The following is a 22,967-nucleotide window of genomic DNA, read 5'->3' on the forward strand; positions in this document are numbered from 1 at the left end:
AGTTTCTAGAGTAGAATTTACATTTCATCGTGATTTGTATTTTACAATATGCAGGCGCATGCACGCGGGAGAGGTTTGGGTGCCAGCGGCGGGGGAGTCCCCGTGTCCTGATCCCTCTGGCCGCCGGGAGCAGCGGCGGGGCTCTCCCCGCGGCCACGAAAGAGGGGGCACGGTGTGGAGTTTGGAGAAGCTCATTGCGGTACCCCTATTCCCATGACCTCCCCCACACCTCCGGGACAGGGGAGAAGGGGCTGGAGGTGCTGGCTCCTGTTTATTTGTCTAAGGGGAAAACGTCGGCGTGGGGGGCCCAGGGCCGCGCTGGAGCCCCTTTCGCCATGCGGACGTGCCGTTCGGCGGGCAGTGGCAGCGGCGCTGCGGCCGGGGCGGTGCGGGGCAGGCGGGCAGGGGCACCCGGGTCAGCGCGGCCGCGAACAAAGGCGCGGAGCGGCTCCTGCACGTGGGCGCTGCCGCGGCTGGGCCGGCGGGCCCGGCCGTGCGCCCGGAGGGTCCGCCCGCACCGCTGCTCCTCGGGCTGCCGGGCCCGGCCGAGGGGTCACTCCGGACCGAGGTCCCGGCGCTTCCCCCGCCCAGGGACGAGGCTTCATCAGGGCCTGTCTGCGGGCCGTCCGTGTCCGGCCCCGCCGCCCAAAGGTCACCGCGGCTAGTCCGGCTTCTCGCTACGGGCCACATTAGCGGAGCGGCCATTTACTGCCCCGGGATTGCAGCGCGGCCCGGGTTAGCCCATAAAGCCATTCACACTCAACAATGGGGATTTTCTCAACAATTAACAAGAAACAACATAATAAATCCATTTACAAAGCCCTCGCTATTTACTATAAATTAGCCACTCTTTAAGAGACCGGTGCGTAATTTCACACGCTTTACAGCCCCGGCTGCATTTTAGACGCAAGAGCAAACAGCCCTATTGGACTTTCTGCGCTGACCTCGCTCCCCGTCCCCTCCCGGGCCGGCTCCGCGGGGGCGGAGGGCGCAGGGCCGAGCCTGGAGCCCCGGGCCTCCCCCGGCCGCTGCCTGGCCCCGAGCCCGGCAGCTGCCCAGAGGGCCCCGCGCAACCTCCGTGGGCTTCCCCCCTGGCTCGTCCTCGGCTCGGAGCGGGCAGGGCGGGAGGCGGCAGGGCCGCGCCACGGGAGAGCCCGGGAAGATGGACGCCCCGGCGGAGGAGCCGGAGGGGGGTGCAGGGTGGAAGCCACGGCCCCGCTTTGAAGTGCGGGAACCCCCGGAGATTGCCGCGCCGCCCCCGCCGCCCGCGGGACCCTGGCCGAGAGTACGGGAGCCGGGCCAGGGAGCCGGGCCGGGAGCGGGGGAGCCGGGCCGGGGAGCCGGTGAGGTTCCGCTGTGCCGGGCAAGATGGCGGCCCGAGGCGCGGTGTGCCCCGGGCCCGACGCGCAGCGGCCGCCCCGCCGCTCGGGGGCCCGGCTGCGCTCCCGCATTTTTTTGATTTCACTCTCCTCTTTTTTTTTTTTTTTTCCTCCTTTTTTTTTTTTTTTTTTTAATTGTAATTTCCAGGCAGCGGCAGCTCGCCGCGCGGAGCGGGAGCGAGGCCGGCGGCGCTCCCTCCGTCCTCCCCCCTGTTTACAAACACAGCTGTTGCCGTGTATTTGCAATGCTAAGGGTAAAGCCACCAGCAGCGAGGAGCAAACGAGAGATGGTGCGGGAGAGGGGTCCTCGGCATCTGGAAAGGACAGGGCGCCTTGTTTTTGAAACTGTCAATTCCCTCAACCCCTATTGTGAGCGCTTCATGCAAAACATCTCGGGGCTTTTAAAGCAGGGGCTTGTGAGGCCGCCTCGGAGAGAAAGGGAGAGGGGGAGAGAGAGGGGCCTAGGGCACGGGAAATAATTATATCAGCGCAGTGAAAAAATGCAACGTGTAAGGCCTAAACCCGGCTCGCTGTCCCTTCCCCAAAGGTTTTCGGGCAGGCCGGAGATGTTAGACCACGGCTTGCAGGGCCAAGTACCAGGGGAATGGGTAATGTCTGCAAGCGTGACTTCAGCAACACAGATCCCAATACTTCCCTCCTGATTTTGCTAGCCAGGGCTTTTCATTTTCAGGCACTCGCCCTCCTTTTGTACCTCCAAGCTGACCAAATAGATTCCAGGATGAACCATCACATATTCTTCCCAGCAATCCTCTTAACCATAAAAACCACAATTAACAAGGTTATCTGTGTTTCATGTTCTCCAACATACTGCATATGTAGAATATTTTCCTGCAGATTACCACCGTGTGTCAAAAATGCCACTTTTTTTACCCTTTTCTGTCTCAACCACTCACATGTGTGAACAGTGACAAACATAAACATGATAGCATTGCTCTCATTTCTGCAGAAACTTTAATTTATTGGCAACTAAATCTGTTAGAGGTAAAGAGATCAGAGACCATGTAAAAAATCACCATGTGAATTGATTAAACAGCAAACTTCATAAAACAGCTACCACTATTTTGCATTATTGCTAGTAGTGGTGTTTTAAATAAACAATCAGTAAAGAGATTATCGCACTGTATCAAGTAAGGGTAGCTTATATAACAATCGGTTCCTAAAGTAAATTGCTGTAAACGGCAAGTTACATCTTTTAAGGCAATATACCTCGTTGCTGAAGGCATTACACGTGTTCCCTTTTTAATGCTCTAGAGAATTAAACAGAGTCCAAAACTTTCTTTGTCGTCCATCTGGCAGCAGAAATCTTCACAATAAATTTACCGGTGAACTCTACTTATGGCAAATACCTATGCAGTATAGTCCATAAAGTACACGCACTTCCCTCAATTGCTTTTTCCTCTAGAAAATTCTGTTGATTTGTGTGTACACCAGGAATTGGGAAATGGTGGCAATTCATTACTAATATATTTTAAGTTTTATCTCCTGTAAACATTGCAACAAAATGGTAGCCTAGCTCCCTTGGAAAACCTTGGGTTTTCCTCATTATTAGAACTTACCTTTATGGGAGAAAATTGGTTATTTTTATGTAACTCAGTGATACTTCACATGATTAAGGCTGAAATGATAATGAACTCTGATCGCAATAATAATTACAATGTCATCAGAAACAGTTACCAAACTACCAGAATTGGAGAGAATACCTTTTTTTCAGTCCCCCTCCCCTTTATTTTTTCCCTAGTGAGTTATTGTACCTGGCTAATTTCTCCAGCGGCAGTAAAAACACGAATGTCCCTGTTAGTGGCTTGCACTAAACTGAGGTGTGCACGTGTGAAAATTATTTGGCTGTTTAACTCCTTGCCGTTTGCTGCTGCCTGGGCGGAGGAGAGCCAAGCGGAGCAGCCTGCTGGGGATGCCCGGGGGTGCCTGGAGCTCCCGGGCCGCTGGCAGGGCTGGGCGCCATATTTCACATCCTCAACTCTGCAGAGCCTATTTGGTATAAATTTATGCTTATTCCTCCCCCTCCCGACCACCACCCCCCCCCCCCGGATTATTTCAGGAACCTGAAAAGGCACCTCTGTAATTTACAATTCCTGGCCAAATCAGCATATCTCTAATTGGAAGTAAACAGGGTCAGGGGACAGAGTTACTTTGAAAGTGATACGTTGTTTAATTGACAAGGCAAAATTTTAGGTTTCAGGTTTGCATATTGCACTTTTGTAGCTTTTGGCTCTTTTTTTTTTCCTTTCTCTCTTTTTTTTTTTTTTTTTTTTTTGGTCAAATGAAGACCTTTGTCAAGCAGACACGGTTTCTAACAGAGCAGGGGTCTTTCCTGAGCAGTACATTTTGTACGTACTTACAGTTCTCTGGAAATAAGGCTGTATTTTGTGCAGCTCTAAACACACGAACGTAAACATTCATCTCAGAACAACTTCAGTAAGCAGATTTTTCATGACCATCATAATTTCAGCAGAGCAGTTAAGTATGCAATGCACCTTTTGCAATTGGCAGCTTTAAAGTGATGTGTGTGTGTATGTACGTGTGCATGCAGGGGGGAAGGGTAACTCCACTGAAAGGCAATTGTTTACTCTTTCTAAATATATTTGGCTGCAGGTATTCTTAGACTAGGCCTTTTACAATGAGAGGAAAACTCCGGTGTGGATATAGTAAACAGAGCTGAAATCAGTTAGTGACTACTTGGAATATCTGGAGACACGAGAGGTTGGGAGAGGGCATCACAAAAGGCAGGAATTAAAAAATTGAATCCCAGGCAGTGGATTGCCAGCAGAAATGTTGACTTTGAGTCACACAGTAAACATTACATTGTTGCTTTGTTTTCCTTTTTTGATTTATGATAAATTATTCTCCCGGGATTGATCGATGAGTGGAATCCTTAAAATTTAATTTGTGAATGATCTAGTATAAATAAAATGCTAATCCAAAGAAAGAAACCAGCAATTATTCATCCTAAACTCTGCTGATTCAGCAACTCAATTATTACTGCCTTTCTCAAGCTGCAAACTTTTCAGGCTGTTTTCAGAGTTGCTGTACCCGTCCTCCCCCCGCAAGAGAGACCTTCCCCCGTTCTCGGCTCTGCCTCCACCTCGGCCTCCAGCCTTTCTCTCTCTCTTTTTTTTTTTTTCCTTCCCTTTCTTTTCGAGAGGCTGGGGGGGGGGGGAAGGGAGGGAAACAGTTAACCTCTTGAAGCGTATTTCCTCCAAATAAAAACAGTGAACTTACAAACGGAGAGGAAACCACGGATAACTCTGCAATAATTCAAAGTGTTTGGAATCAGAATTTTTTAAAACAGTGTTTTTAATTGAAAATAAAGCTAAAGCATGCTTTTCAACAGTGCAAATTTCCATAATTTTGATTTACTGCTTCCATCATCACAATATATTATACCAGCATGACTTACCGAGGGCTAGACTCTAGAAGTCTGCCTGTTCGACTATTTCGATATTAAGTGCAAATATAGATAATTGCCTCTGATTGTCACGTGCAGTAGAAATGTTTCTGCTACATAGAGAGGATGGCATGGCAAAATAAAACCCACGACAGCAAATTTCAAGAGATGAGGATAGAACCGGGAAGTGTAACACGGTTGAAACACTTGAGTTTTGGTGCCAAAAAGCTATGAATAACATGGTCTTCTCATTTTGTGTAATCTTTCCACTTACGGCCTCTCATTTCACTTTCTGTGTTGTATTTACTGCTTTGCTATTTCCTCCAGCCAGCGTGAGGGGCTGGACCATAAATTGTACTGCTGGCCAGGCAAATATTTTAGTTGCTTTGCAAGTTTGTAAGGGGCATGTTCAGACCACAACTTAAGTATGACATTAGTGGGTAACAGTAACCTTATTTAAGACCTCTGGGTGAAACAAAAAGGCTTCCCAATTGCAAAGAGTGGCTGTACAAGCAAAAAGACACCCTTTTACCAAAAATAGAATTCCACATTTATTTACTGGTTTCAAATGAGGCAGCTTTTCCCAGCGCTGGGGTCGCAGGCGGACACCAGGCTTTCCAAACCAGAGAAAAAGGAGTAAGTGCAACTGCTCTTCGAAAGAGACACCCCTGCACCCGAAAACAAAGCTCCCGAAAAGTAGATTGCTGCCACATTGAATTTATAGTGAACCCTTACTGTGCAACCATGTAACTTAACAAACTTTAACTGAATTAACAGTTAGACTTCCATTTTCGAAATCTAGTGCATAAATTTAATGGCTCATTCTAATATTTATTATTCAACCTTTTGACATTTATTTGCAGCAGTTGAATTGAGGTACTGGTGCATTATTAGCATTTAAACAGTAAAGTGTTCCAGCTTTACCGTAATAACTGAGTTTAACTTGAGTCTTTAGCCTGAAGTACTCTGTGGAATGTAACAAAATAAAATAAAATAAAAAACCCCAATGCAACAGAACAAAACAAAAATAGACCACCAAAAACAAAAACCCAAAATAACAGAAAAATCCCACCACTGTTGTAATGGTAAATAAAATAGTAATCCGGTTTCTGTCTTCACATTGTGATAAAACAGGATTCCAGAAGTGTGTATAGCATTAATGGGTTTGTACAAACCATGCTGCAGAGTTTAAAAAAAAAAAAAAAAAGGTAAGAAAGTTAAAGGTGGTTCAAGAAAATATTTTCCAAACTATTTTATTAATTAAATTTCCTGAATTTGTGGCTAGGTGGAAGAGGTATTGCAGAACCGCCCAGCTGCCATTTCCATACAGGATGGGCCTTGTGAGGTGGTTGGGAATCCTTAGTGGTGTTTAAGGAATAAGCTGGCAACAAATCCCCATCATTGCCAATAATTAGTGATGGTGGACAGGGAAAATTTGCCATGAAATTAAATGGCCTTTTCACTGCTGATGCTACATTGCTGGCTACCCTTTTGCGTCTATTGTTAACTGTAAAATCATCCAGTGTTCCTTCATGTGTCTCGATTTTACCTGTAGGACGTGGGCTTCGAGCTGATTTCAAATTTGGTTTGACTGGAGGAGTCTGCAGTACAGGTCGCTTTCCCAAAACCAGTGTCCTGTAATTTTTTCTCACCCTTGCTCCAAATTTATACTCCCCATCCTCAGGTTTTGGAGTACCTAAAGTGCATGAGAGGACCTGACTCTGAGTCAGCGGGTTTAAGGAAGTGGTTTCTTTCTCAGTGCATGCAGAATCTTCCTTGGCTGTTAATAAAGCGTCCTGGTTATTACTCTCAGTCACACCGTAAAACTCATCCTTAGTATCATTGCACTCACACTTTAGCTTATGTGTTGTAAGATCGGGCTCATACTCGTCGTTCGCACTGCTGTCCTCTATTTTGATTTTAATGCTGTGCAGGAATGGCAATGCCTTATTGCCTGTATCAGTGCACTGGAGCTCAGCTGCTGCTGCTGCCCCTGGAGAAGCAGCATCCTCGGCAGGATCAGTTTGTAAAGAGGGCAAATCCGTGGCAAATTCAATACAATGAGGGATTTTGGAATCTTTCTCTGAATTTGCTGCCGTTGATGAAGAATCATTATTTAAGAACCTAGCAGCTATTGTATTGTTATCTACACGGTGTGTAGTAGTTGCTTGAAGGCATTTCCTTGCCTCTCTGAGTATTCTTTGTTGTGGAAATGCATTGTTTGTCTTTGGGCTAGGTGAAGAGGCCCCCTTTGCAACACAGTTAATTGTTAGGTCAGTACTCTTGGTATTATTGGAAAATTCAGAGTGTGGGAATGTGATCTCGGATACCCTATCATCTCTTATCTCCGCGAAGCAGCTCCCTAGGCCGCCGGAGCAGCGCAGCGCCGGGGCGGCGGGAGCCCAGCCGGGGCGGCCCCACTCCTCCGGCAGCTCCGGCTTGACTCCGCCGGGAGCGCCGCGGAGGACGGGCAGCCCGCCGGGCTCCGCCGGGGCCGGGGCCGGGGGCCGGGGGGCGGCGGCGGCCGCCAGATGATACAAGAAGTTGGCGTGGACCACGCCGGGCGGGCTGCAGAAGCTGGTGCGCCTGAAGCGGATGCTTTGCACCGAAACCTGGCTGGAGACCGAGCTGGAGTCGGAGTCCGAGGTGCTGTCCTCCTCCTCCTCCTCTTCCTCCTCCTCTTCCTCCTCCTCCTCCTCCTCCTCTGAGCTGCCCTCGCTGGAGTCCGAGGCGCCGCTGCCCTCCTCGTCCTCCTCCTCCTCGTCCTCCTCCTCCGAGCTGCCCTCGCTGGAGCTGGAGAGGCTGGAGCCGCAGTCCGAGTCGTGGGCGGCGCGGCCCGAGCAGCAGCTGGACTCCGAGTCGCTGCTGGCGCTCTCGGCGAAGGCGGGCGGCCCGAAGCCGCGGGGCAGCGACAGCGGCAGCCGCGGGGCGCCGCGGAGCCGGCAGGGCCGGGGCAGGGCCAGGGGCCGGCGGGCGCCGCCGGGGGGGCCCAGCGTGCCGGCGACAGCGGCCGCCCCGTGGCGGCGGCGGCGGCAGCGGCCGGGCAGGGGCGGGGGGCCGGCGGCCGGGAGCCGGGGCCGCGCCGCGGCGGCGGGAGGGCGGCGGGGCCGCAGGGGCGCGCAGCCGCCCGCTGCCGGCGCCGTTTCATAGTTTACGGGGGGTTTGCAAGGCGCCCGAGCGATTTCTGGGTAGCTGTGGCCAGTGTATTTACTAAAAATGTGAGGTAGATGAGCGGCCGGTAGCAAGGCTGTGTCCCCCGGGCGCAGAGCTTTCCTCCGGACGGGCAGCAGCGGCCGGGGAGAGTCGCTCAGACCCAGCCAAAGTTTGTTCTCCTTCCAGAAGCCGGAGAAGGGGTCGGCGGGAGCGAGCTCCGGCCGGAGGTCGGCGGCAGACAGCGCCCGGCTTAGTTTCCTCCGTTTCGTCTTAAGTACCCGTTCGGTTTTGCAGGATGTGTACAAGGCTTCCACGTCCTCTCTGGAGATCAGGGTGCATTTGGCGGCGTGGAAAGCGATGGAGTTGATGGCTTTGAGTTTCCTCAACTCCTCCAGGTCGCAGTGATGCTTTTTTACTTTTAAATGATCCATTCGCTTGTGCACGGTAGTTCGCGGGATGTTTTTGAGCAGGTCTGTAAAAACCTGGGAGAGTGCAAACATTTGCTTTCCTTTAATGATGAGGTAGCCGAGCCTCACGCCATCCACCTCTTCAAAACCCGACTTCAGGTCTCCCATTTCGTGAATTAAATTATTCCCAGCATTTGCAGAGAGAGAGAGAGATGAAAAAAAAAAAAAAGAAAAAAAAAAAGAAAAAGCCACACACACACAATCCTCAGCCAGATGCTGTATTTGTCTCAAGGCATCCTGCTAATAAAATATAACAAAGGCTGTTATTCCTGGTGAATGAAGTGCCAAACTTTAGACAAAATTAAAAAAAAATAAATTAAAAAATACCGTGAGGCTACAATCAATATATAATCTTAAAAATCAGGTTTGCCAAAGTGTTTCTCTAAGTTGCTTCTGAAGATCAGTACCTGTTCCCTTTCATTCCCTGCTTTTCCATTGGAAACTATGATAATGGAATGTGAAGGGAGGAAGAGAAAAGAAATGCAGCTGCTATTCCCGCCGCTGCTTTAGCTACAAATAAAATGACAGAGTGAAGTGAGCTCGTCCGGAGACACCTTCATCAATTAATTCCCCTAAAGCCAACGCTGATTGGACACTCCTGACAGGTGATGCAATAAAAATTGATATTCCACCCCTTCCCCCAAAAAATCTCCCACTAATTAGCATACCCTTATACTGCCACCTCCCCTCCCAAAGTAAATAATACAGTTAGTATATAAATCTTTCTATTAAACAATCCGAGCTCAAACATACTCAGCCCTCTCAGACTTCCTCGTCGCTAGCTTCCGAGGAAGGATTTGTATGCTTTTCCCCCCTATCGTTCCGTATATTTTCAGCCTGTTTTGGACAAACGTTGCTCTTTTGTGCATGCCGTGAATTTAAAGGACATAAGTCTGATCGTAACGATGGAAAATCCTTCGGTAACGTAGCCGCTTTAAACTAGTGTTTTATTCTCCATTGTGTGGAAAATGAAGCTTAGAGAAAACGTGCAGAACAGCCTGGTATTTCCCCTTCTGAGGCTCCAAAGTTAAATGTTCGGTTGCTAACGAGAGGGAATACTTACATTTTCGAGTTTCTCTTGATTTTCCTCTTCTGCTTAATTAGCTTTTTACAGCCCGGGACTAAGGTTATTTTTGCTGTCTGAGTATCACGGGTTCCTGCACCGTGATACTGTAACACTTTTAACTGAAATTCTGCCTGTAATATTGCGGGAGGGGGGAGGAGGACGTGAGCTCACGTCAGACCCATAACAAAGCATAGATAAGCCAGAAATGTATACACTTTTCACGATTAACCGTACTGGATCACGAGCTGGAATGTCCTATAGTCCCAGAGCCCACGTCAGGATTCCTGCGTGCTGATTGCTTCCAGCAGAGAAAGGAGAATGTAAAATATCCAAGGTGCTTCCAAGAGCCTTTACGTAATAACAAAAAAGTGCTGGCACACACAATGTACGATATTGCATCGGGCTAGGATGCTTCTGGCTCGCAGTTTGCATATTCCGCTCGGAGTAGCCCTGCCGAAGCTTTTTGATGCTCCATTTATAGCAGCCCCTTAAAATCAATTGGAAGAAGCAGCATGAATGTTTAACCTCTTCTTAGGAACGTTAAATTATTCGAGTGTCAGGAACGGGGATTTCGCAAATGTTGCGATAGCTGCATGCCTCTCCCTTGTCACGTTAACGTGATGCTTGCGGTTTGCACGTTAGGCGCTGCGAAAAAAAAGATCACCAATCTCTGCCGTGCATCCAGTGTTCCGCTGGATACAAACACCAGCACTTTTATGTATCACTGCACATCCAGAATTAGACACATCCGCGAGATTAATGAGACATCTCATATTGCTGTGACTTGGCAAAAAAATCGACGGAGGAAAAAAAATTAAAAATCTTCAATCCCAAACCTCAATATCCACTCCGCATGTTGGCAATATGGTGCGTGGAGTTCGTGTTACCCCGTCAGGTACAGCTAAAAGAAAGCGCATAATCACTCTGTGAAAAAGCAGTTTTGCATGGCAAGGCAAAATGCAGGCGAGCCCCCAATTTCACAGGAATTCGAGAGAGAAGTGGGAATTTGGAGAAGTGCATCCGGGAATGGAGGAAGTCTATTCAAGAGAGCCTCTAACTCGGAGGGCTGAGATTTGAAAAGTCAGCCCTGGACTACTGTTGCTCTCAGCGCAGATGTAATCGCCGCTGTTCAACTTAATCCATGTGTGTGCGAACCGCGATGCCTAGTTCTTCCCTTTGAAACCTAGGGGTAGTATTCCCATCCGAGAAAGCAGAGCTACAGCAAATTACATTTTGTCCCTCGAATTAGAAAAGGATCATTGAGTGGATCTCGTGATATTTCAGCCTTTAAACGTAACCGAGAGGCAGCAGTGAACAATGCCTCGGCACAGCTCAGACCATCCGCGGAGTTCGCCTTCCCTCTCCTCGCATCTGGATCCCCCAGCCTTGCCTTTCTCTTGCTCGCTCGTGTGAGAGGCACCCTCGTATATGCTGAGGCTGAAAGCAAAGTTTCGAGAGAAAACAGCTGCTGGCGCTAAAAAGAAATCATCGTGGTCTTTCTAGAGCTAGAGACAATAAGGTCGTTTAAAAATTCCTCCTGATGTACTTATATGCTGCCAACACCCCCACCCCCTCCCCACTGCTCTCCTCCCCCTGCTTTAAGGTTAAGGCTATGGAGTCAACAGTAAAGGAACTGTAAACTCCGATAAAGCTGTTCAGAAGACGTTACCAAAAACCCCGATGGGATGAAAACTCCTTTATTTGTCAGGTAGTTCAGCTGGGTCAGATTCCCGTGTAAATCCACGCGTGCGTTCGCACGCAGGAAGCCACGGGCACCCAGACCTGCACCCACGCGCTGCCGGTGACAGCCAGGCAGTGGGATTCGGCAACTATTTTAAAAATGCTTTTTTTTTTTTTTCTTTAATTCCGGCGCTACCAAACGTTTAAAACTAGTGACGGCTCTTCGGCAAACCTCGGGCTCCCGAAAGGTGCGGCCATGAGCACCGGGGCCGAAGCAGCGCCAGATGTCGGCAGGGAGAAACACACCAGAAGTCTTGGGAAATGTCAGGCGCCCAACCTACACATCCCCACCGTATACTTACACACACTTTCGGTTGCATATCTTTCTCCGCATCTCACACGGAGAGCTTTGTTTCTTTACTTCTCCATCTTTTGTTTTGTTTTGGTTCTTTTCGTGTGCGTGTGTGTGTGTGTGTGTGTGTATGTGTGTGTGCGCTTTCCCTTGGCCATTAGCACACATTGTGTATCCGGGGTCGTCTTCAAGCGGGCTGGGGGAGATCCTGATAAAGAGCCGTCAGAGGCCTCTTGCACACGCACACGCACATTAAAGGCAGGGGACTTGAAAATGGATTTGCACGCACACAGGGGATTGCAATCAATAGCCACCAACATTTATGGTTTAGATGGTTAATGTGAAAGCTGGTCAAAAGAATGAATATGAAAAATTAAAGGTGTCTGGTGTCAATTACATGAAAAGTTATGCCATAATTTACTTGCTGGGATGTATGCCTGTGTGTTCGTGTGTCCATGTGCACGTGTGTGCAGACCCAGATGTACATGTAGCTATTTCTCAAAAGCAAGGGAGTTTCTTTGTTAATTTTGTGGACTGTGTCACTCTCGCTGGTGATCAAAGATGAACATGATTAAAGGGATGGATGTTTGTCTCACATTTCATAAGATAAGGACGCCCAGAGATGCCCGGTTTTGCCAAATACATACACATGCAACTACAGAGAGTTGTGTGTATGGGCGCACACACACACAGAGGCGATCAATCAAACGTGCTCCTTTTCACATTGAGTAGCGTGCAATCTGCAAGCTACACTCTATAGCCAGTAGTATTTCAGTCTTGAAACTCTCTGGCCTAAGGATAAACCTCATTAGAAAAGAAAGAGCAAAATAATATTCATAATACTTTGCTGCAGACCTATTCCCATTTATTGGAAATCATATACTTGGATTTTTGTAAACTTCTGTTAAAATCTATATGCTCACAGGGAAGTGCTTAGCCATGTCATTCCAGAAAGAAAACGTGTGTAACATTTAAAATACTCCTTTTACGTGATGATTTATTTTCATAGTATGATTATGTTTAAATACCAGTGCAATTCCATCTGAACTCTTCCTTCTGCAATGTAGTAATGCACATAGCATTTACAGTCTTTTAAACATTTTGTTGGGAAATGCAACAGCGACGTTCACCACCAGTTGTACTAATGGGGAGAATTCTTTTGAAAATCTTCAGGAAAACCTAAGAGGTCATATGCATTTTAACACTAGAATTGCCACATTATTAGAGTATTATTATTATTTATTATTATTTGTTAATGCTGGACAACATCTTCAGGTACTGACAAGCATTAAATAAACCTTTTGCTTTCATGATGCTGGGCAGAAATACATATTTCACATGAGAACTTGATTTCTTAACACTACACTCTGCTTCTAGGTACTGCTGGGCATATTTTGCTCAAGGAGGACACAGATAGAGAGCAGCTAGAGGCTATCACAAAGAGTCCAGTAACGTAAATATAATAGGGTCAAAGAACAATATAATAGGATCCTTCTGCTATTTTAAAGTCAGCCAAATGTGACTGTAGTACCTAAAATTTGCTGTAAATTCTACTCTGACAATGTATCAGAATGTATAACTAAATCTCCTAAATGTGTGGCACAAAGAAATACCAGCCACCAGTCCAGGAAAAAAAAAATCATAATCTGGCTAACACTCTTATGCCTAGGAGTTTCAGGGTTGTTTTTTTCCTTTCTTTTCTTTTTCTCTCTCCCTTTTTTTTTTTTTTTTTGGTAAACAAAGACGCAATGCAGGGTTCTACTAAGTGCTTTTTAAGTTTTTGTTTTGTTTTTGTTATTTGTTGTTGTTTTTTTTTTTTTTTGTGGGGGCTGGAATGTTTCTTGCACACTAGAATTTTGTGCAATTTATAATCACCACGAGCTAAGACTATTTCTCGAGTTTAATACTCATGGTAGTTTAAAAATACTTTTTAGCAGGAGTTTCTGGACACATACTACATGCCATGTTGTTTACTGACCCATAATCAAAATGCAGTGACCTTCTACCCTTTTTTTGCCCCTTGACCCATGCTGAATTCAATGCAGCCTTTATAAATTTGCAAATCCTTGGACGTAAAGGGGATTTGGTGAGGCTTTGTTCTGAAAGGATCCTAAAAGTTTGCATTTTTAATTAGACAAAGGTAAAGCAACAAACATTGGGAAATAAGATCCTCTCCTGCACATAGGTTATCGCTCTTAATTTCTACTCTGGGAAACTACATCTTAAAAAACGTACCCTGCAAACCGAAAAGCAGTTGAAAATGAAGACTATCAGGAGGTTATGAATTGCACCAAATTAGCAATGTGGTACAAATCACTTTCATGACGTAAGGGATGGCCAGGCCACAATCTTCCGGCTCTCCTCATCTCCAAGGACTGTGTGGATCCTGGAGACATGGGGAGAGGGGACAGCCAGAGATTTGATCTGGAGCTACAGGCGCATTCCCTTATCTCCTTTGCTATCAGTCAGTTTAAAGGACACCATAATTATGATGGTGATAAAACAATGCCCGTTTATGTGTGCTGAATAAATAAAGAATGTTTACAGCCCCAGAATGTTTCAATTCCAATTAAATGCTATCAAAGAAAAGCCCCTCTCCCTCCCTCTCCCCTCCCTCCTTCTTCCCCACGACTCCCTATTTACCTTGTTGGTTGTAATATGGCCCTATGAAATAAACCGGCCTTCCAGTTTGCCATTAAGGCCACATCGGGAGGAGGGAGGGGGAGGAGGAGGAGGAGGAGGAGGAGAGGGGGTGTGAGACAACATGCACTCCCGGTCCCACAATTACTTGGGTCGCCTGCATCCTCTTTCTTTTTTTTTTTTTTTTTTTTTAATTTATTTTACTATTATTTGTTTATTTTTCAATTGGAAAAGGCGTGATGATGCAGGGGGAAAAGGCACTTAAGGATCCCGCTCCAACCACTGACTGAGGGAGTTGGGCTGAATTAATCCGGCGCCCCTGGGCACTGGAGGAAGGGGCTGTGTCCACCCCCCCACGGCTGCCACCCCGCTGGGGCCTCGGGGAGCGGGGTCCCCCCACCGCTCCTCTTCCCTCTCTGGTGGGGAGCCTTGGAAACGGGAGCCTGGAAATGCTTCCCGCTCACTAAGACACAAGGATCATTTCAAATATTCATTGTATCAGCAAATCTCATCATAATCAGATTAAAGCAAGGTTTAGGGGGGGACTGCCTGTGTTTCTGGGTGCGAAACATCGACTGGACTACAAAGAAAGCAGAAAACTGGTTTATCTCCTCCTGGCTTGGTTGCACAGGAGAAAAATGAAAAGCAGTAATTTTTGCAAGAAAAGGACACTTTAAAAAGCTGTGATTCTCCCCATTCCACTCTAGGTAGCATGTTCCTCTCAGAGGTTTTTTTCCTTCAAACTTTACGCTTAATATTTCTATACAATGCTCTTATTTATTTTTTTGTTTTAAACTCCAGACAGAGACTGTTTCTGCTGCGGAATATACTGAGGTAGATTTTCTTCATGACAATTTGCTTTTAGCTTATCTCAGCCGAGGGAACAGCTTTTCTACATTCAAGCTTTAAAATGTATATTTCGTTTAGTTGTTGGGGTGAGATGTTTATATCCATTTTGTGGAAGCGAGTGAGGAACTGAGTGCATTTTCAGGTCTGCTCCATAGATGCAGGCCCTTTTCCTTTTGAAAGTTTAGACCTCCAATACCCTCAATTCTACTGGCAGAATTAGGATGTACTTGGAGGGTCCTAAACGTGACCATTCACTAAGGCGGGGGGCTTGCAACAACGTGCTCGGCAACTTAATCTTACGCTAAAAAGAGTAGAGAGCGTAAAAGAATGGAATACAAACTCTCCCGACATTTGTAGTCGCTTCCAAAGTGGACCGTGCATTTTAAGGCTGATGGGAACGTGTGTGTTTTGGAGCAAAAAGGAGAGAAGGTAAGTGTTTATCCTTGTATCCGCCAGTTCGGGTAGAAACAATGAAAGAACAAAGGGAACCACTTCTCCGTGTTAACATTTCACATTTTCCTCCTCCGTTTGAGCCTCGCTGCGAGGGGCTGGCGGGGGGGGGACCGGCTCCAACTTTACCTTCGGCGGCGGGACGGGGGTGCGGGGGACGGAGAGAAAGTTGCGGGGCGGTTCGAGTCACCCCCCCGTTCGCCGCTGGAGCCTGCCGCGGGCAGGAGCTGCAGATTTCATGGCTGTGGATTTGCCGGAGATCCCCCGCGAACCGCGGCCGGCGGGAGCGGGATCGGGGCCGGGACCTTTGTGTGCGGGGTCTGCCCGGCCCCGCGCTGCCGGCGAGGACGGAGCTCCCCGGTGACTGCCGGGGCAGCGGGAGAGGAAGCAGAGGTTAGGAGCTGGGGATGGGGGGAGGGGGTGGGAGTGGGGGGGGGGGGAGAAAAAGCCCCTCGAATTATTCGCAAATCCCATAAATCGCGTGGAAGCGCGGTGGGGGAGGGGCTGGGGGCGAGCAAACCTCGCGCGGACCGTTACAAAGGGCGGCGGCGGCCCAGGACACACGGACAGACAGACAGACACGGGCACGCACACACGCGCGCCCGGTGTTCGCAGCCGCGGAGGGCGGCCCGGCCCCGGCCCGCCGCGAGGCACCAGCTCAGCCCGCCCGCCATTGGCGCGGGGGCTCTCGGCCGCTGACCTTTCACCCCCCCACCCCCGCCCGCCGCTTCCTCTGCCGCCCCGACACCTTCCTTCCCACAATGCCGCGCGCCGGCCGCGCTCGTGCCGCGCTCGAACCTCCTGCCAGCTCCCGCCCCCCCCCATCCCCCCTCTCGGGGTCCCGGGAGAACCCGGGAGCGGCGGCGCCTCCCTCGGGAAGCGCCGAGGCGGGATCGGGGTGTCCCTGTGGCGGCGGCGGTAACGGCCGGCCGGGGGCGGGGCAGAGGCGGGCCTGGCCGCGTTCGAACGGGAGCGCTGGCGGAGCCACGCGCGGGGCGGCGGGTGCCGGGGAAGGGACCGGCCGGGAATCCCGTCAGCTGTCGGGGGAGGACCCTGGCCACGGGATGCGGGGGGAGCCTCCTTGGCTGTGGCGGGGGCGGTGGGGCAGGAAGGGGGTCTGAGGTCCCTGCTTGCCTGGGTGTTGTGGGAGCTGGGGCGTTGGGAAGAGGATTTGCCTGTTGAATTTCATCGCTAGTAGACGTTAATCTCGTGTTTTAAAGTACCTTGTCAGTGGCTTTAAGGAAATCAAACGTGACATTAATCAAATCACACAAATGTAAACATTTATAAGTTAAATCCTAATATTATGCAATTATTTAAATCGAGCCATGGTTTTTCCTCAGTGTCGTGTTGTAGCTCCCGCTTCCTTCCTTGCATGCTTTGAGTTTTCCGCTGGATCCCGCTTCTTGGTGTCTGCTCCATGGTGTTCCGAGCCTGAGGCCAGGAACGCGCGAGGCTGTGGGTCGCAGGTGGCAAAGGAGGCAGCGCTGTAGCTTAAATATTGCCTGGTCACCTAAACAAGCCCATCAAGGTTAAAAAGCAGAATGCTTTTTGTGAATTTGAGGACAAAACCCTCAAATAATACCTTGCATTGGTAGAGTTGGGTTTTTTTCCTCCTTGGGTTATGTGAAGCGGGTGATCCCGTGTGGAAGCTCAAGAAGGAGGCTTGGGTGGCTGGGATGTGGAGAGAGGTGCCTTTGGAGCCACGGCGGGATTTTTAGGCAAAGTGACATATGCAAGACCCACTAAATTGCGAGTAGGGAACGAAGGATGGCGGGCAGGAGGGCTTCGACGGCAGGCACGGCACGAGGGCGAGTTTGGGGAAGATGGCAGGATACCCTGGGAAGCGGCCGGCGCCGCGGGCAGTTGGCCTCTCCCCATCTTTGCCCTTCTTCCCGGGCCTTGCAGTTCGCCTCTCCCGGCGGGGAAGAGGGGATTTGGGGGTCAGGGAGGAGAACAATGCTGAGCCGCCCTTTGTGCGCAGCACCGTCCCCTGAAGGGAGGGAGCGCGCGGTGCAGCGGGGCCGCGGCGCCTCTGTAGTGCTGCTGCTCTCCTGCGGGCAGTGCTCGCGGCATGCGGGGCAGGAGCCCGGGGCAGCGGGATCACGGCTCCCATAGGCCGCCCGCCCGACCCCGGGATAGGCTCGGGAGCGGGGCTGGCGCCGAGCCAGCCGGGCAGTCCCGCTCGCCCTGCGGGGGCGGGGGAGCCCCGGGGGCGAGCGAGCGGCCGGGAGAGTAAACTCGTGGGTGCCCTCGGCGCGGCGCGGGCACGGGGCGCTCCAAGGGTGAGCGGGGGTCTCTCGGCAGCGGGGCGGGCTCCGGGCAGGCTGCCCCAGGGAGCGAAGCGGCGAGCGATCCCGCAGGAAGCGGCAGCGGGGCCGGAGGAAGCGCGGTTGGGGCTCCCAGTGCTCCCGGCGCTCCCCATTGTTCCCCGGCCGCCTCTTTTCGCGCCGCTTCCCGCCCGGCGGGGAGGAGGGAAAGCTCCCGGCCCCGCACGCCGAGTGCTCGCAGGCAGCGGCGCAGGGGCACCCGGCGAGAAACCGGGCACATGAGTAGAGAGGAGCCTTTAGAAGTACCATCCGCTGAGGGAGCTCCGTGAGACTGTAGCTCACGTGTTACTTGTAAGGTAAACCACCCCCCCCCCCCCCACTACCGCAGCGGAATTGTACATAAAGTAACATCTGTTTCTGGGTGGATTTTAGAACAGGACTTGTTAAAGAAATTGGGAAAAACTGCTCCGACCCACTGGATTTGGATTAATAAATGTAGCCAAAGAGAATTTTGGAAGGAACTGTTCTTAACAGGCTGTCTATAAAAACGAAGATTAATCTTATCCTGTTTTTCATATAAGCACCATGATGGATTTTTTTCCCCCAAGTGATTGTTTTATGTTGGTTTGAGATTTTTAAAGATTTGTTTTATGGGAAAAGCGTTGGTTGCACTTTTTTGCCCTGAAAATATTTGGAAATTAGTTTTTTTCAGTACGCCATTTCAGACCTGAACTTTCTTATGTATTTAGATAGAGGAAGAATTGACTAACTTGATGTTCAAGAAAATTCCCAACAAATGCCCTTGATCATCTAAGGGAAAAAATATGTATTTGCACATTGTTTCTGAAAGATTAAATTAAAGCGGGTAGAGATTCGTATATGTGACGAGGAAAGAATTTCTAGAAAACTAGTTATTTTAAGAAATTGCTTTCTAGGAGAACTGTGATTATTTTTAGCAAGTTATCTCCGAATGCTTGTGAATTTATTTTAAAATACTAGAAGTGATTTCTAGATTTTTATTTTTTTAAAAATTAAATATATGCCAAAAAATTAGCGGTTTGTGTAGATCGTGAGCAGTAAGTAGAAGAAGTTAAAGGATGATGTTTATGGATATTACCTAGCTGAAAATAATTCTGAAGTGACTCTTCTACCCCCCCACACACTTGGGAAGTTGCATGCTTGCAGTCATTGTTTCAGATAATACCGTTTGGGACTTCTCTTTCACTCTTGGAAAACTTGCAGGCTTTTGTGGGACTCCTCCAAATAAAAGCTCAATTCAGTTTAGATAGTAAAAAGCATTCATATAATTCGAAAGCCGAAGATGCAAGTAACATGTAGTAGGAAAACACCACCCTGGTAATATCTAAAGGCATTAGCTGTAAGATTGAGGAAAGAAAGATTTTTGTTTTGTTTTACTTGTCCTACTTGGGTATTCCGGAGATGCATTTGCTCTTGATTGCTGCTTGAGAATTTTCAGAAGGTTTCTACAAATTTAGAAAGCATCATTCAAAAGGACATTTAATACTCTTGTATTTACTAAAATATATCGCTATTTGAAAACTATCTTATTGAAAGGGAAGATTAAAAAAAATAGGGAGAGATCTTTTGTTGCCGTTTTTCATTAGTCTTTACTTTGTATTTGTGTGGAATGTGTTGACATATTTTATATATTAATTTTTTTTCACAAAGGAGCATTGTTGTTACTTTTAATTGGGAAGTACCATGTTATAAAAATTACCCACATTCCCGACTCTGAAGTACCAGAGTAAGATTGACAAAAAATGATCCGAGCCTTGTGCGCTTAATTCACCAGGAATGTTAAGCTTCCCAGATACACCCTATGTGGTCAAGTTAGACTTTTGCACTTAGACAGCTTTTAACGGTCAAAGTCGTACCTGCAGGAAATGTATCTATGCATATATTTGTGGAATTGAAATGAGATGGTAACTAGGAGTGGGAATGCAGCTCACTGATCGAAAGACTTTTTTTTTTTTTATTGCATTTGGCAACCTCTTTCTTTCAGAGACACAATACAATTAACATATTCTGGGGCGTGTTTTTGAGATTGGGAAGTGGTGGCCCCTTGTTGAGAAGAAAACACTTTAAATAAAAAAGTAACATTGTCTTGTCCAAATGGTACTGGGAAAAGCAGAGTAGTATTGCTTATCCAGCCCACGGATGCGGTTGATTTACTCCAATTTGCTTTAGCATATAACAAACCAGCTTTTCCTTTCCCACGCCTATATTAGAATATATGTGTTTTGTTTATACAAACCCATCTAAAATAGCTCTACATTTAAGAGATTTGATGGGAAATTCAGCATGTTGTTTCTCGTATTTAATATGTAGTACAGATACCATTCCTAAATTGAAATCAAATAAATGTGACCTGTGACACAACACAGTATCACACTGCTGATTGTAACACAACAAACATGAAAAAAGGCTATTAATTTATATGGAATGTTAATTTAGCAAATCCTACATAGAAATATGCCTATAGAAGAAAGGGAATCTGAGGCTTCGTCTTGGAGTTATGCTATATAAATGTATTTAATACAAATCCAAGGAATTAATACATACCTCATAAAAATCCAAATTTTGAAACGAAGCATTCTTGTTTGAAGAAAACCCCTGCATTACTTTTAAGTTGCATATAATCTAAATTCCAGAGTTTACTAACCCAGCTTTTCAGGGCTTAATACGGCATTAATATTCAATATGGTTTGCTAGAAGTTTATTTCAGGTTCTTTTGTATCATACTGTAATTATCATTACTTTGACTTGACTCATATAAAAATGTGGTTAACATTTAAATGCTTTTTTAATGTAGAGTATTATAAATTAACTGTCACATTTAAATCTTTAACTTCTATCACTTAGGGAATGTTAAATCTTTAAAAGGAAATAATCACTGCACTTGAAAACATCCTGTGCTAGGATTCCTTTATGCAGAATTTTGGTTTGAGATTGTTCATTCAAAGAAAATCCCTTGTTTCATGTTTACTGTAAACCTCAGTCTGAAATTAACATTTAAATGCCAACACTAGTAACAGAAGCAGTACTTGAAAACCACCAATTTTATCCATTGCTGCTGGTTAAGTGGAATTTACCAAAGTCTTCAAAGGTAATAATACAATTAAAAGCAAAAAAAAAAATGAATACAATAGTTGGTGGAATTACTTTCCCCTTTCTTTGTGGTCTAAAGAACTACAAAATTTGTAATTATGTTTGCATAAAAGAAAATAGCACAACATATGAAGAGGCATGGTGTCCAGGAGATGCACTGACATGACCTCTGATGCTGCTACCTGGACTTGCATAACACGTAAATGCACAGAACACGCAAACTCCTGATCACAAAGTGCCTACATGTTAAATGTTGAAACTTCTAAATTATTCAGTATATTGCATTTGGATAGGTGGTAAATACAGATTGCAGCAGTATATTAACGAACAGGAGGAGGAAAAAGAAAACTTTACTCTTTCTCAGTATAATTTAAGCATGTAAAGATACATTAATGTGTTTAACGTGGGTTCTGTAGACACACTATATCCTTCATAAGTTAACATGGATAGAAAGAATTTGTTGGATCTAAGTCAGACTGCCATTTAAAATGCACTGTGTGGAAGGGTCAACATGTAAGAGTCACATTTTATTTTGTGTAAAGTGATGATTGCTGCTGCCTTCCCAGAAATGAAGCAAATACCCATGATTAGAAGGTATTTTAGTGAACACTGTTAATGATTTAAACCCACAGAAACAAAAGGGCAGACAAGCTTCAATGTATTTTAAATGGATTATCGGGAGATAAGATTATTCGACCTATTGAATATCACTAAGTTACTGCAATTTTTCTGTTTTCAGTTGCATCTCTTTAGCTGCAGCATGTGTATCCTTTTGCACATAGGTAAAGATCACAGCTTTCTCAACAAAGACCCAGTCTGAAAATGGAGTAAAAATTGATGTGAGAAGTTTGCTTTCTGGAAGGAAGTGAGTTTTCCTGCTCTCCAGCTCCAAGTCCCAGTATCAATTAATGTTTTCTAATATAGTATGCATTTTATATCAAGTCTGTGCCTTTTCTGTTATTTTTGGAAGACTCTTCTGATTATTATATACAACTGGTAATGTGGTTTTGTAAATTAAAGATTTTTTTCTTGTTCAATGCTTTGTTTTATTCACTAAAATCACAATATGATTTTGCACATTTTAGTAAAAAGGTGACATTTAAAGCAAACATTCAAAAATCTTAGCTTTACTGTTGGAACTGGTTATTTTCTAGTAAAAATTTGTGAATACCTCTTTATTTTTGTTTTTGAAGCTGAAATGCTATTCACTTGTATACATTAATGTTTTCTTGAGGAATGCCTTAAACTTTTAGAAACAATTTGCGTTTGGAGAATGTAATTTTCTTTCACTTACACATTCACTGTGTTTGTGGAAGTATCTAAAAAAAAAAATCGAAACATAGAATCTTTTTGTACGTTTCTTATATTCTGACTTGTTTAGCTCCTAGGTTTTGTAGGTTCCTTTTAAGAGAATTGGATTTTCTCCTTGCATATAGATTAACAATGAAATTATTCATTCTTACTCACTGGATTATATTCCTCTCTAATTATTTTAATCTCTTATATATCACTATAAGAAGGACAGGCTTCATTTTTTAAAAAGAAAATTGGTCTTCTGTGTCATGTCAGTGCTTATTAAATACTACAATCATAAGAACATATATGCTACAAGATTTTATGTTCTGATTCCATCGCTGTTATAGGCTTAGTGTTTGCAGTATTTATTTAGTGATAATGCATTTCTTTTCCTATTTTGCATTTCAAAAGTCTTCTTTAAATGATTGTTTTACAGAACTATCAAGAGGTTATCTAAATTTTTCCATCCAATATTATACAATACCATAAAGTGGTAGTCATGGAGTTTCCTCCAGTCCATGTATATTCCTTCTGTAGAAGGAATTAAACAGAAATCCATAAAAAGACAACAAATGTTTTATTAAATAATTGAGTGTTTTAGGCTTCACTGAATTTTGACCAAAGCAGAATTTCAGGCTGTTCAATTCTGAGCTAGTGTGTTACATGGTGTGAGATTAAAATATTTTTATTTGAAAACTATACAGTAGGTTTTTCATGGATATACTCATGTTGCCATGGTGCAGCTTTAATCAAGTTGTTGCAAAGTAATTAGTTTTTTCTTTGGTGATGCTTCTTTATAAGACTAAAGATTG

At 46.3% G+C, this 22,967-nt stretch overlaps 1 protein-coding gene across 1 annotated transcript; it reads right to left on the bottom strand.

Annotated features, from left to right (window-relative positions):
- Window positions 1–4,681: 4,681 nt before the first annotated feature.
- On the bottom strand, window positions 4,682–11,013 carry SKIDA1 (SKI/DACH domain containing 1). The gene has a single exon (XM_064635138.1). It carries the CDS (start codon window positions 8,529–8,531, stop codon window positions 6,060–6,062), a length of 2,472 nt encoding a protein of 823 aa, XP_064491208.1. The 5' UTR covers window positions 8,532–11,013; the 3' UTR covers window positions 4,682–6,059.
- Window positions 11,014–22,967: the final 11,954 nt, after the last annotated feature.

This window comes from Pseudopipra pipra, chromosome 1 (genome assembly GCF_036250125.1).
Source record: "Pseudopipra pipra isolate bDixPip1 chromosome 1, bDixPip1.hap1, whole genome shotgun sequence".
In the NCBI taxonomy this organism is placed as follows: Eukaryota; Metazoa; Chordata; class Aves; order Passeriformes; family Pipridae; genus Pseudopipra; species Pseudopipra pipra.

Bases quoted from the DNA above. Each gene is read 5' to 3' on its own strand.
- SKIDA1 (XM_064635138.1), bottom strand. From the start codon at position 8,531: ATGGGAGACCTGAAGTCGGGTTTTGAAGAGGTGGATGGCGTGAGGCTC.